This window comes from Apostichopus japonicus, chromosome 7, assembly GCF_037975245.1.
Source record: "Apostichopus japonicus isolate 1M-3 chromosome 7, ASM3797524v1, whole genome shotgun sequence".
Classification (NCBI taxonomy): domain Eukaryota; kingdom Metazoa; phylum Echinodermata; class Holothuroidea; order Aspidochirotida; family Stichopodidae; genus Apostichopus; species Apostichopus japonicus.
Genome location: NC_092567.1, coordinates 16,092,261 through 16,107,667, shown reverse-complemented (window position 1 = coordinate 16,107,667; position 15,407 = coordinate 16,092,261). Strand labels below are relative to the sequence as shown.

The 15,407-nt window shown below is 37.3% G+C and overlaps 3 protein-coding genes across 3 annotated transcripts in view; 2 read left to right on the top strand and 1 right to left on the bottom strand.

The window, feature by feature from the left end:
* The first annotated feature begins 250 nt into the window (after window positions 1–250).
* Window positions 251–3,246, top strand: LOC139970179 (uncharacterized). The gene is made up of 4 exons (XM_071975818.1): window positions 251–652; window positions 1,322–1,374; window positions 1,801–2,138; window positions 2,998–3,246. Exons 1-4 carry the CDS (start codon window positions 510–512, stop codon window positions 3,223–3,225), a joined length of 762 nt encoding a protein of 253 aa, XP_071831919.1. The 5' UTR covers window positions 251–509; the 3' UTR covers window positions 3,226–3,246.
* A 3,386-nt stretch (window positions 3,247–6,632) lies between these two features.
* Window positions 6,633–11,409, bottom strand: LOC139969479 (nurim-like). The gene is made up of 5 exons (XM_071974502.1): window positions 11,168–11,409; window positions 10,361–10,527; window positions 9,866–10,039; window positions 8,352–8,477; window positions 6,633–7,617 (listed from the first exon to the last, which is right to left on the bottom strand). Exons 1-5 carry the CDS (start codon window positions 11,316–11,318, stop codon window positions 7,471–7,473), a joined length of 765 nt encoding a protein of 254 aa, XP_071830603.1. The 5' UTR covers window positions 11,319–11,409; the 3' UTR covers window positions 6,633–7,470.
* Window positions 11,410–11,529: 120 nt separating this feature from the next.
* LOC139969478 (serine/threonine-protein kinase BRSK2-like) overlaps window positions 11,530–15,407 on the top strand; it is a 63,461-nt gene continuing 59,583 nt past the window's right edge. Inside the window, exon 1 of the mRNA XM_071974501.1 lies at window positions 11,530–12,014. Coding sequence (XP_071830602.1) covers window positions 11,945–12,014 — 70 coding nt within the window. The 5' untranslated portion in view covers window positions 11,530–11,944. The remainder of the gene's footprint in view (window positions 12,015–15,407) is intronic.

The window sequence follows — 15,407 nt, the reverse complement described above, 5'->3', positions numbered from 1 at the left end:
AGCGCGCATGCGAGCTTGACAGTAAGAAAATGAGTAAATCTACACAAGACTAACCTGATTATTCATGTTGTGAACAAGCATTGGTAGATATTACCAATGGAACTAACAAATACTACAAACTGCAATAAGCCGCGTTACCGCGTTATCGCGTTAATTCTTACAACTAAACAGGCGCGCGTTTACTTTGCGTTTTATGTATGAAAATAAAGATGTCACAAACACAGTTAGCCTAAGTAGTTCTCTATTCCCATAGTAACGCGGCATGCTAGCGTTTGTCTGTGTATTGAACTAGTACTAGTAGGCCTACACCAACATAAGCTTTGATTAAATTCTGTATTGAGATCGTTCCCAAAATATATTCTGTTTGTCTGTTGCTTTTCCTTTGCATCGATTAGGCTTCCAGGGAAGTGTAATTTATCAAAGAAAATATAGATAAATAAATGTTCCACAGTTTGGGATGTAGGTCATAATTGATTCCTGATATCTATGTTTCGATTGTTTGATATATCATGGGTGGTAAGACATCAAAACCACGTCCGTCATCACAAGATGAGACCAACACATCGTCATCATTGCCAGGGGATTCCTCCTCGGTGACCGACGAACATGACACGAGGACGAACTCGGTCAAACGGAAATATTCGCAAGAAAGGTAACGTTATGTGAATAATCAAAATATATGTCTCATTCTGTTTGAAAGACCATATTAAGGTATAATTAATATATTTCTGCATATGATCATTGTACCATGGTAACTTATGGTTACTTATAACCATGGTTACTTCGACGATATAACTATCTTAGAGATTTGGTGTTGATTGAGATACATTTACTAAACCTATTGGGCTTTTTCCGTGACATCGTAACATTCAGACGAGAGTTACCTCATCTTAAGTAAATCACGTTAGCTTGAATTTTCCATCCGTTAATGGGTCGATACACTACTGAATGTTCATTTGATCTTGAATAACAAGAGGTATAATAGACGAGACAAATTTTGTGAATGTGACATCTTCAAGTTGTTTATGAACGGCTCAATGACTATGCCTATGTCCAGATATATGAGTCGCGAGGATTTGAAAATGTACTATAGCTGGGAAATTACTTTTACATCATATCAAGGAATATAAATGGTAATCGAGACCGAGTGTTCGGGACGGGTGTCATGAAGCCTACCCCTACCCTACTCCAATCTTCCCCACTCCTCCCCTACGCCAATCCTCCCCACGCTCTAGTACTTTTAAACTCTTTGAGAAGTTCCTATTTCGTCACGTTGTCATCTATATCGTGTTCGTTATTCTCTCACTCTCTCTCTCCAAAGTATTTCCTCGAACGACGATGAAAGTGAGGATTCTCCTATCACTTCAGGACGAGGTAACAAAACTTCTCAAATGAAATCAGAGTTATGAATTATTGGGCACAATTCTCAGATAGGCCGGCACACAATTATTATGAGATAGGGTGCCTCACGTGTTGGCGTTCATTTTATCAGCTGCATATCAGGTTATATGTTGACAGAGTAGCGTAAAATAACTTGTCATTCAATGGTTATTAAGACTGTTTTGTAATCGACAGTTTATGTCAAAGACAGGATGATTCGAAAGTTTGCCGTGCGAAGGGGCAGGGGTGAACAACTGATTAAATTGGGAAGTAGTGAGTTCACTGGGAGGAGGTTGTATTCATATACTCTGGGGAACTCATGAACTAGTTCTTGAAATGTACCTGGTAATCTATATCTGCTCTCATTCGTTTTTTCTTGTTTTGGTTTAATTTGTACTGTCCGCTATACTTGCCTCCCAGAATGTGCAGAAGAAATTCCTTTCACCGTTGAAAAGTTTGAAGCTCGACCACGAAAATACTTGATGACGTCACAATCTGCACCTCTTTTGAAAGATACCAGCAATTGGGTAAAGCGTCAACATGATCACACGAGGACCACTGATAATATCCCACCTCTGACACCAGAGTCAAAGAACATGCGCATTTTGTATGAGCAGGAAAGCCCTTTCATGATGACGATACAAAATTCACGCTCGTCAAACATGAGAGAAACAGACCGTGTACGCTTACCGGAACACGAATGGCAGGACGCTTGCACTGAAAGTCTACGGAAGGCACTATTCATTCAACCACAACAGGTAAGTAGTCTGGATTAGTGTTACAGTTGCATAGGCTACCTCGGGTTATCCAAAATAGAAAACAAAATTGACAATTCATAATTTTCTCATGCCTTGACACCTCAAGCTTTTTTATTTAATGATTTAAAAACAATGATTACGACGATAGTACGAAGGTCCGGGATTCGAGTATAACCTTGGCCTAATGAGTCCCGGGATGAAGCCAGTCGTGGAGCGGAAATTTCTACTAGGCTTACTATTACTACTACTACTACTACTACTACTACGACTACTACTACTACTACTACTACTACTACTACTTCTAATAATAATAATAATAATAATAATAACAACAACAATAATAATAATAGTAATAATAAAAACAACAACAACAACAACAATAATAATAATAATAATAATAATAATAATAACAACAATAATAATAATAGTAATAATAATAATAAAAACAACAACAACAACAACAATAATAATAATAAAAACAACAACAACAACAACAATAATAATAATAATAATAAAAACAACAACAACAACAATAATAATAATAATAATAATAATAATAATAATAATAATAATAATAATAATAATAATAATAATAATAATAATAATAATAATAATAATAATAATAATAATAATAATAATAATAATAATAATAATAATAATAATAATAATAATAATAATAATAATAATAATATATTTAGCTTTGGAAACTTTGGTAGGTGAAATCCTGCCACTTCCAACAAATAAGATATAGTAATATACTAACAATGACAATTAATAGAAAAAATAATGTATTCTGAATAGAATTAAAAACGATAGAAATGTCTCGTGTTATGTTAGGGATCTTCATTCTCATTTGCAGCCAGATGGACGAATTCTAGGAACAAGGAGTGCGCCCACCAGTGTGGACAGAATCGAGACAGTTAGAGCGACCTCACCTCACTTAAAGAGGGAAATGCCTCGAACCGACCGAAGACACTCCATCTTGTCTTCTTTAAATTGTCACCTTGACGTCATACCAGAAAGAGTAGAAGATGAGAAAGAAAATCCAGACGATTATGAATATTCAGAGATGGACATATATTTTTGAATTTTAATAACTTGATGAAAATATTGCTCTTTGTGGAATTTAGATCATGATATAAATCGATCTCCATCGTCTGAAGTTTTACCGCAACACCGAAAATCATGCGGTACATTTAAAATTAATTTCCGGTAAAGTAATCGTTTCCATTTTTAGCTTTGTGTGACACTGAGATTTAAAAAAAAAATTATGTGACGGTATTTACGAACGTTAATATTGAGTTTATCATTAGAAATGTTCGATCAAGGACTTAATGAAGTAAAACCATTCATTTGAAAAGTGGACATATTCGATTGCTCTCCGACCTCGATATTTAATGTTTGTCGTTATTTGCCTCTACAAAATTTCAGTGATCCGCAGAACTCATAAGTGCGTAAAAGTCCCGAAACCTTTTCGTTGTGATTTCTTACTGTTTTTCACGAACTCAAAGAAACTGACGAGGGATCTCTTCATGAAAATTAGTAATACGCGAATGATTACTCTGTACGAAGGCAAATTCTGGATTAGGATGGCTGATAATGGGAGGTAAAATGTTATTCGTCGGTGAGTGGTGACTATGTGTTATCTTTTGCATACCACATTTTTGAGTCAAACGCTCATGCCGTTTAATCAAATGAAATACATAAATAGGTGGCATAAGATCTCAGAGATTATGGCTCGTGGTGTAAATGACCGTATTATGACCAGTGCAGACCCGATACCAGCACGTCTAACGGATGTTGGAGGACTTATGCAATACGGTGAGAGAATCATCCAATCAGTGTTTCTTGTTGTAGTTTACAGCGGCTCGCTTCGCTTTCTGCAAGGTTTCTTTAGTAGGCTTCCATTTGAAACAGGGGACTCTGGGTACTGTGACTTCATGGCTAGTATGCTAAGATAGAGTCCCATCAAGCTTGAGACTTGACCGACTGTCTGTCTTGTTCTTGGGAACTACACTGAATAGCCTTTCCTGTTCAGCGTTACTGTGGGGAATTACTTATATATATTTTTTTTTTTTTAACAGCATAGGACTAATTGTTGGCTATTTTCAGAAATGTCGCAAATGATGAAACATTAAAAAACCCGGAGAATGGAATATGAAACCGGGAGATTCGGGTAAAACCGGGAATCTCCCGGTAAAACCGGGAGAGTTGACGGGTCTGCCATCGTGTCAGAATTGAGACCGTTTGAGGTCTAGGCTAACCTCCTGAGAAAAAAGATTCCACCGTAACGGTCCTACTAATTAAGCAGCGGGTACAGTCCACATTCAAGAGTTAACATATTTGTAACAATATTTGTTGTTATAGTAAACCTTTTAGTGATTTCTGAGCACTTACTGAAAGAGGATGTGAAAATCGTTTTGTGATTGGCCACTAGCCTTTTAAATTATGTAAATGAGCCTTGTGGTATTACACTGATTGGGTAATGAAGTACTGTTACATGATCCAAAGTGTTTTGTATTGGTTTTTAAATTAAAACATAATGCATGCCAGTCCTGGGAATCAATAATATTTGTTGGTGAAAAACACACCCTTCCATTGAAACACCCCTCATTAAAATGTCTGGTTTACTGACAATAATCAAGCCTAAAGTTAATTACTGCATAATCAAAAAAAGATAACACAAAAAAACAAAAAAACTTGTACATCCTGTACTTTGTCAATTTATTTCAAGGAGATTTTTCAACAAAAATGTATCATGTAGTCTGTCATGAAGTGAAATGTGATGCATATTAAAACAATGTCTAAGAAAACATAATTGTCTTCAACCCCCCCCCCCCCCGAACCCCTTAAAAAAATAAATTCTGTAAACAAAACATTGCATGACTCAGTTACTGTTTCCATAAGTTGTTTTTCTTTGAGTAAGATGCACAACATGTGTAATCAACCGTCCCCCCCCACCCCCTGCAAAAAGGAGAAAAAAATACTAAATATTGTGAACATTCTAAGTTGAGATTCCCGGACACATTCAATTCCCAGTTTGTCAATCACATTGCAGACATAGCTAAATTCTACAAACAGTTACAACGTTACTGAAGACCCAAGTGAAGGATTATCATTAACCATGCGTGATAGAGTCAGAGTTTGCAAAAAGGTATGATCAGTGGCGGCGGAACCGGGGGGGAAAAAGTTGAGGGGGCAAATGCATGATAAGCCCCCCCAATATTTACCAAGGCTCCGATACGTGCATCTGCCCATTTTTCAATGCATACTTGTCGATCTGTCCGATGCACATGTATACTATATAGGTGTAATACTTTTAGTAATTGCTGGGGGACCCTCGGCCCGTCCCCTGGCTATAGACCACATTGTCACCCCAACCGAGTCTTCACGCCCCGTGAAAAGTGGAAGCAGTGAGTGTGAGTACCGGTAAGCGTAACACAACTTCGTCTTAGGCCAATGACTTGCCTCATTTCAGCCAGTTCTCCAACATCCCTTTACTTAGTGGCGGAGCGTCCATATGCAGTCAGGGGGCGGATGCCCCCCCCCCTGACGGACTCAAATGGACTGCTGGCGCCCTTTTCAGCTTTTCACTACTTTTTACTTATTCGCAATTATTGACTATTTTATTGCGCTCTCATATACCTATTGACATTTGTCATATTCTGTTGGTGTAATTTTCCGACAAAATGGCGACGACACCTATTTATTCTCCGTTTATCTGCAAATTAGCAAGGCCCGGAAAGGGTCATTTCCTGCAATCTAGGGAGTATCTTTACTCAAAAATTTTCTGTACGCTCCGCGCCAACCTGTGGTGGCGCTCCGCTTAGATAGTGTCGAAAGCGCCCCTACAGACCATTCTTGCCCCCCCCTGACCAATACCCCTAGCTCCGCCACTGCCCTTACTACACTCAAAAACGTCTTTGCGAGTACACAACGAGTACCGGTAATAGCTACTTTCTTAAAACACCATCGAATATACAAATTACGTTTTTACAGACTTTTTCGTGCAATCTGAGAAATTACAGGCTTGAGACCCATATTTTATGGCTAGGTATTCGCAGCATAAAACACTCGGGAAGTGCCGTTTCCGGCCATCTGGGGGTTTGAGAAAACCCAAAATTTTCTTGTACGCTCCGCGCCAACCGATGGTGGCGCTCCGCTTAGATAGTCTCCACACAATAGCCCCCCCAATAATTTTTCCGTTCCGCCGCGCCTGGGTATGATAGTTGCATTTGTGTCTCCATTAATTAAAATGCATGATTGAGATCAACAAGAGGAAAGATGAATGAAACAGGAAGGGTGTACAGTAAAAAAAAAACAATTGTTTATGAAGAAGGCAGAAAATATAGCCAAAAAGAAATATAGACAAAAATATGATATCGAAGTTTAAACTGACATTAAAATATGGCAAGAAAGTATGTTACTATCAAACCTCTTAAGACCCTTATTTTTCCCTTTTTGATTCATTGAAAGTGTAAAAAAAATTGCACATCCATTTATCACAGTAAAGATGCAAACAAAATCAATGTGGGAATAAGAAACAAATGTATAGTAGAGGTGGAATGGCCAAGTTTGACATGTCCAACTGTTTAAAGGCATTGAAGACTCGCCCCAAAACGTGTGCCGCCCTCTGAAAAAAAAGGTCACTTTCCGTTGCTTGCAAGTGAAGTTTTTTTCTTGTCGCTACAAAATGCAGACAGTAATGAAATGTGATATCTTGTATCTTTTATCTAGACCTGAGATGTCCATCGCTGCTATGTACACTGTGCTGTGGGTATTGACCATAGCTGCATGTATTGACTGTACACTAGTGTCTAATTACCGACAGTAGCAAGCTGTGTGTGTACTTTCTTGGATCGATGGTGGTGACTTACACTTCTGTTACACCTCATTCTAAACTAGGTGAGATTACCGGCATGAGACGTTTCTTTGTGCGCGAGTCTTTAATGCCTTTAAAGTATGTAAGTATGCATGCTCTGTTGCAGTAAGATATATATTAATATCACGATGGTGCCACCTGGAACATTTTGAACAAGTTCTGTGATTGTGTAACAGGATATCTGCGGCTTATTTGATGCTTTCATTGCTATACTTGGTTCTAGACACACGGTGCAAAGAGGAGAAAATACTGATTTCAAAAGGACTCCCTCACTCTCCTTCCACACCCTGTATGACTTGGCATTTGTCACTGGAGGCATCTGGGGGATAAAATAGGCTGTTAGAGTCGTGCATTCTACTTTGCAGGACTGTTAACATTGAGTCAAACCCTGATTCCTTTCTTAAGAGCACACATCTCCATATTTTGGGTCACATGATCTGTTTTTGAATCTCATCTCAGACGAGACTGCCAGAGTTGTTCTTCCTTCAGTTCGTACTGTTCCTTCAAGTAATCATAGTCTTCCGTATCCAAGGAGTGTCCGAGGAGAAGATACAGGGTGAAACCGGAGGCTAAGAGGAAACGATCCCAGCACATCATCTGAAAGTTAGAAGCAGATCAATGTCAATGGATGATCAGGGTTGAGTTTATCAGCTACTGGATAACATGAGGTGACGATACGAAATTCATACAGTTAATTATCAACAAGTCGATAACTTGGAAATAACTCATAATCAAGTTTTAATGAGCAAAGAATTAATTTTTCCATTGTCAGAAAATCGAAATATCTTGGATACTGTAAGGGAGACTGATTTTATGAGATATTTTGTTCTAACAGCAAAAGTACTGTGAATCCATTCTATATGCATTGACCCTATTTAACGATTAATGACAGTTTTAAATGCTATCGATAAAAAAGAAGAGAAAGATGTATGCAAAAAAACAAATATATTTCTTAAAAGTCATTTCTGTTGGAAAATTTGGTTGATATAATTATTTGATTAGTTCCCTCTTCACTGTATTTTGATTGGTAAGAGGTCTCATGATTTCTCTGTAAAATCCTCCACTTAACTCTCTTGTGAACTTGGAAGTCTGGGTTAGAAGGAGGGAATGGGTAAGACTGATTATTCTGATCTGAAATAAGTTGTTCCAATTCTAAAAGCAATTGGTGGGTTTGGGGTGGGGGGGGGGCATTGTCTTCCACATACAGTTTGTGATTTGTCTTATGAAGGTACTCCATCTTGTAGAACGATTTATACATCAACATTTTGATACATCTTAATGCATTGAAATAGAAGTATCAGAACTTACACAACTGTTGTGTTAATACTTACAGGAATAAACCATAAAACGACCAGAAGGCTCGAGGAGAGAGGATGGCGGAAATGTTGAAAGAGTCTTCGGTGTTCCTCAGACTTTTGATACAGAGGGGAAGGCAATCCAAGAATGCTGTAGTAAACCTGTTAAAAGATAAATAGTGGAAAAGGAGAAGGCAATCCAAGAATGCTATAGTAACTCTGTTCATAGATAAATACTTGATGGTGGGATGTGGAAAAAACAATGCAATATAAAAAAAAACAGATCTGCATTACCGTGACAGCTGGTAATATGTTAGGCCTAATATAAGGTGTAACTTACACCATATACAGTAAGATCGCTTGTTGTTTTAACAGTTTAATGAAGTTACTTGTAATAGCTGATCTCTTTAAAATGAGCAAACATATCACAATTCTCAACAGAATCCAACATATCGACCACTACTTTTGAGGGATGACATAAGGAAAAAGTTTAGCTTTGGTATGTCAGAGTTCCAAAAAAACATTATTAAAAAATATAGAAACTTTTGGGTGTAGTTAAGTGTTTCTTACTAATGTTTCTAGAAGTACTTGCAAGATGTCCACACTCAAAGATAAGCTTTATGTCAAGAAAGCTACTTTACTAAAATTAGCATTAATTGATGATCATTTGGGATACTCAGCCTGGACATCAGTTTTAAATGTTATAACATTTTTTTTTTATTCTTAATTAATTCAGATAACTGATAAAACCATAGCATGGTAAATTTCACCAGAGTCATGGATTAAATTCCAAACTGATTTGTCTTTGATTAATTTGCAGAGACAATCTCACCATTTCATTGGAAACCATCAAAGTCTTTTGTTTATTGATACTAAATGTTTATATTGCTTCGCGGCGCTGATGCAACTAGTCCCTACTCTTGATTAATAAAACGCTGATTTTAAAAGGCCATCTGCCTTGTAGAGAATTTGCAACCTGTACTGTTAGCAGAATTCTTTTGACAATCCATAACACAATAAATTGGATGCCTACAGTACCTTCATCCATTGAAAAACTTACCTGTAATGCATATACTGATTTTGGAATGATATAATAGTTGAATATATTAACTAACAGTGTGTTTAATTGATAACAATCTTCAAAATTCATCAAATTATGAAACTCTACTGTAATCCTGTCTCCTGTGAAGATTTATTGAGTTTCTTTTTCTCAAATAATTTCTAATTAGCTATTTTTTTTAATAAGCTAAAAAAAAAAGAAAAAAAAAAGGAGTGTTAGGTCAGTGGTTAATGCCATTAAGGTCCCGAGTTCGAGTCACTCCAAGATTAATATATGTCATCCAGTTACAGAGTTGTTGACAATTGACAATTCTGTAATCATGGATGTAAATATGAATCTAAGAGACTGATTTCGGTCAGCTTGTTTGATAAGCCAATGATGGCTTCTGCGCAAATTCCTGCTTGCAGGAGGATCTAAGATACATACTGTACATACAATTATGGAAACCCAGAAAGGACTAAATATTTGAAAGTGTGATATATTTTTTTACCTGCTTGACACCCATAAGCTCGGCATAATCTAAAGTCAAGCACACAGCCAGAACTAACAACCAGGAGATGGCATGAACCGCAAAACACAGGAAAGACGAAAACGAGCCAGGCGAAACCTGGAATTGCCAGATTGGGCTGCACGGAAATAATGGCTGCCACCAATTACAGACAATCTGAGAAATAAGAAAAGAAAAGAGAGAGAGGTGGAGAGAGAAAAAAATGTAACTGCGGCTTCCTTCAACAATCTCGATTAATCGGGATGTAATGTAGTAATTAATCCTACTTTAACTAGGCCTAAAGTTAATCTGGCACTTAAACCTGCTTGATTTTACTTTCATGTATCAAATAACCTCATTCATCTACAGTACATGTAGATCATGTTTAGTATGATTTGTCAAGCAGGTAAGGCTAGCAATGCCTTCGTAAAGCTGGCAACTAAACAGTGCTGGTGATGTTCAGTAGCTTATATGTTAACAAAGGCCGTCAAAAATCACCTGTAATGCTAAGGATGTAGCGATGACATAGAGAGAACGAGTAAGAACTCCAAAGCCTGTTGACTGGATTATCTGCTTCCACCAACTTGAAGCCATAAGTGTATGTTGCAGGATAAATAAGACTATGAGACAGACATCGATAATTGTGCTTACAACCCAGGATGAATCTGTGGAAATAACAATTGTTAACATGTACAGTATAAGCTGATCAGCATCATTAGTACTTTAGTAAAATTTGTCATGCTATGATTAGGGTCAATACTGTCATGATTCTCTTTGAATCAGAGTCAACTGAGGCCTTCTCCAAGTTAAAGCTAAATGGGTCAGTATCTTTTGACTTCGAGGGTTTCAAAAGATATCAAATCACATTAATTTTTGGCTACTTTTTGTTTGCCTGCTCAGTGCTTTTTTAGTTAAATTACAGTAGGTCCTTTTTATACTGGACTTGTCTGTTTTAGTAATAGTTTCATACAAGAACACTTTGTAAGTTAATACAGATGTTGTAGAGTAAGGAATGGTGTCGAGGATACTACTGTATGCTCCTGCTCTCCGCACACGTTACTACATTAACATACTAGGCTAAAAATATTAGTAGGCTAGTAATACTTACTATACAGTAAGGTTAGGCTATGCCTTTATCGAAATGCACGGATCTGTAAATTCAGTAGCAGGCAACAATTTGTGAATTGAGGTCTAACGTAGCACGAGCGTTGAAATATAATTTATTATCAGATGAACAGTATACATAATTGTCAAGCTTCAACTTCCAAACCAAGTCTAAAATTAAATCATTGCCAGCATTGATACCTTTCGTTGTACGTTCTTCGCATAGAACACCGTTAAACTGCTCACTACCCGAATGGTAAAGAAAAACTGCGAACTGTACTACCGACAGGAAACAAAACGAGAAGCCCATTGCTGAAATCAGGCAAAGCACGGCAGTTTTTACCACATTCATTATGAAAGTCCAAAAGATGTTTCGATCCAAACCACTTAGCGAAGTCGATTTTATTTTCGAGGGACCCGCGCAGCAGCAACGTTCAAATCATTTCAAAACAATAGCTGAATAAAGATAACCTGGGAAAGTACAATGACCTTTGACCTTAAATGAGTAGACTCAAAACATAAACATTACCCTTGGCCCGTCTGTGCACCCTTTTCAAATCGCACCAGCTGGTACACAGAAACTTACGTACACTATAATGATGTGGTTCGACAGATGTGAGATAAAATATGGTACGAAATTGGGGTATATATTTATTCATCAACGGAATTGTCAGTAAAAACGACAGATGAATAACATGAATAGTCATTACATATGATTTTCGAGGGTAATTTCATTCACTGAATCAGCGTTCATCATCTGTACAGGACTCTCACGTTAGGTACGATATTGAATTGTACACAAAATGCATGTTTCATCGCAGTACGTATATACTGCATGATATTACAGGATTAACAGTCAGGGTGTGGAGTTCGTCAACCTTCAGTACTGAAGGCATTGTTGGATATTATTTCTGTATTACGAGTTGATGAAAGCTTTTTGGTTGAAAGAAAGGTGTATTTAAGCAAAGAGATATAGCCATGTCTGCTGGGGAAACGCAGCATGTAGGTCCATACCGTCTTGAGAAAACACTCGGGAAAGGGCAGACAGGTGAGTCAAATACTGTAGCATGACTGAGCAGACGGCCTGATGCAGTACTGCTACCGACCGTATTACTACTAGGCCTAGCTAGGTTACTGTAAATTTAGGCCTAACAAATAGCAGTTAGGCTAGTGTAACTGAGAGTGTAATTGGGGAGCCAGATACCATACTTCTTAGTAAACTTACTTTTAATGCTAATGTTACAGTCTGCAACATACTCCTTGTTAATACTGTAAAGTGTAAAATTAAAATAGTAATACTAGTGCCAGTAGTGGGTCTGGGCCTTGCCTAAGTTATAGGCCTTGTTACTGTTACTAATCTTAGGCCCTAGTTTAACTTAAAACTAAAGGCTACAATCAATATTGCCGCAATGTTAAAACTTTGGTTGGCCCAACTTAAGTGTTACTTGTTAAGGCCTTTAGACAGTTACTGGTTTGTGTCAATAATGTTAGAAATAGAGATTGAATGTTGTTATTGTTAGTGTTAACATTACAAGGAGTTGTCCAACTGATAGGCCTGACTTTAGCTTACCATAGGTATACAGAAGCTATTTCATAGTTCCCAAGTGGGTTATTTCAAAGAGCACATTCTATTTTAAAGTGTTAACTAAATTGCAAACATGTGTTTTTTTTTCTTGCAATGGAGCATATCTAGGCCTATACAATAGTCAGCATTGCTGATAGCTAGCAGAGGAACAACTAGCCACAAAAGTTAAAAATGAAGCTAAAATGCTATGAACATCTTAAAACTATTCGATGTTTACTTACATGGCGATGCATTACCTGAACCAGAACTTATGAGAACACTTGTCTGACATTGCAGGTACTGTACAGTAATAATTTAGTGGTCAAATTTTGTGTAGCAGTTTTGAAGTATCTCAAGTTTGTCCAGACTTATCGGAACTATTCATTCCTGTGTACAAAACTGCACTACATCTTTGCATTTGTACATTTTGTTCAGCATTTTGCGATGCAATACTGGATAAATTATTTTGTGCAGTCCAAATGTATACATTTCATTGTGTCGTAAAATACCAGGCAATATGCAGATGAGGTTTAAACAATTGATGTAAAAGTCAGATCTGGGAGGTGCGAAGTTATTTTTTAGTTTTGTGTACCCAGTTCACTCCTCCAAGTGGACAGATGGAAGGATAGCTTTGGCATACAGGAGTGATAGACTTCACTGTGTACTGGGGTAGAGGTCTCCAAACTTTTAGACCCATGATGCAGGATCTCCCATGAGAAGTGACCTACAATCCATCATATATTCTCACCCCATAGACTCAATGCTCATGGGACTTGCAAGCTGCAGTAGCTTGAATAATAGATTTGATTTTAAAGTTAGCAAGCTATGAAAACTTAAGGCCAAGATAGATTTTGAGACGTGTGGACAATTCTGGCTACCCACCGCAAATCTCTCTAGACCCACTTTTGGGTCATGCACAGAAATTTGTACATGTTTGTAATACTGTATTTAGAGCCTTACAGGTTATAGAAATCATGCCCACAGAGAGGAGTTTATATGAAAATAATACAGAAAGATTATTAACTAGTCACTTTCATATTCAATTTACATTGAAATGCATTATTGTTTGAGAAATCGCTTTTATTGAGGTTGAATTTAAATTGCACTGACTTCTGTTTTAGTGGATTGTGAAGCAAAAAAAAAAAAAAAAAAGGAAAAAAAATTGATTAAAAGGTCAAATTCATAGCTTTCTGAAATGCTTTAATTACATGTGATGTTCCAATCTTTTTACAGGGGAACATGCTGTGGGAAATGGTCAATACCTGCATTCAGTAAAAAATATACAAAAAAAACAATTTTCAATACTGCATGAGAAACATTTCAAGACTGCTATACAGGTATATATACTAAATGTGAATACTTTCCCCTGAATTATCAGAGCACTCAGTGTTTAATACAGGTATAACTTCTATGAAGGCATCAGTGTTATACTGTTTTTTGTGCTCATCAGACTTTGTTAAAACTTTCAAGAATGTAATATAAGCATCCATCGTAAAATTCATATATCATGCTGAGAGTATGAAACTATGAATTCTCTTAAATTTGACTAAATACTCATTTCAGTTGAAGTTTTACTATCAAGCAGGGGTTAAGGCAACCAGCCGTCCAAGAGTCTATTGCACAGCTGGTATTGCAAAATGGCCTATATATGACTCTGTGCAAAGTTTTCTCAAGTTTTCAGTACACAGTACTTACGCAAATATACATACAGAGTTACAGAAAATGAGACAGCGATGTCAAAACTGTTTTTGTTTTTATCTGACTTTCCCTAATTCTACCAATCAAATCTCATATTGACTAACTAAACAGCTTGCATTTTACCCATTTGATACCTCAAAATTGCAAAGTTCCTAAGGGGCGTTGCCCCCTTAACCCCCACAATGGGCCCTACGGCGGGCCCCTCGACTCCCACCGTGAGGGACGATCGCATCGCAATCGCAATGATGCCTGCGGCATCATGTTGTCCCAAAAAGGTAAGACACGCACTTTAAAAACTTGGACACCCACATCTACTATTTCTACCTCAACCCTCCTTTCAAGGGGAATCTGTTACTTGCTAGGCAAGCTTCCGGTATTTACTGTAGTTGCAATACAGTACTGTACTGAAGAAAGTAAACACTGATTGAATGATATAGATGCATGTATCATGTTAAAGCTTTCAAGGTTTACAGGCTTGTACCATGCGGAAAGGCCTTCTCACATGACTTTTACAACATGGCTGCATAGTCATTTGTAGCTTGTCACACGCACACACCCAATTGTGCAATTCAAACAGTCGCTCCTGGGCACTACAGTGTGCACAACTTCAACATGCCCCATAGGAGACTTTCCATAGGGTACAACCACAAACCTGCCTACGCAAATTTATTTACAAGTTGAACTGACCTCGCAGGCCTCAATTTATACACCTGGGTACTGTTTGTACTGTACTGTACGGAAATAAAAGTTTTGCCAATACTGTATACACTGGATATGAACATAATGTATACTTTCAATCAATTTTATCGGGCTAGTATAGCAAATGGTATAAAAAGTGTGGAGCCTTTGATAGTTTGAAATTTATACCATATCACTAGTCTTGTGAACTATGTCAGTAAGTGTGTAACAGTTACACACTAGTCGTGTGGAGTTGAGACGGTGGACATGCAAACCTTTCAAGCTAAAGTACTGTGTTTGTGTTGATACAGATATTCAAAGTCCTTGCGCACTGGATAGCTCATTGATTGCATGCGCATTTTGACATCTCTAATAATAGCAATAACAATTGCACTTAACATGTAAAATATACACATACTGTACTAATGACCACGTTGATGCAGTGCAGATGAAGCATAGCTGATTCTGAACATCCTTAAACCTTGACCAAAAAATGTTTGT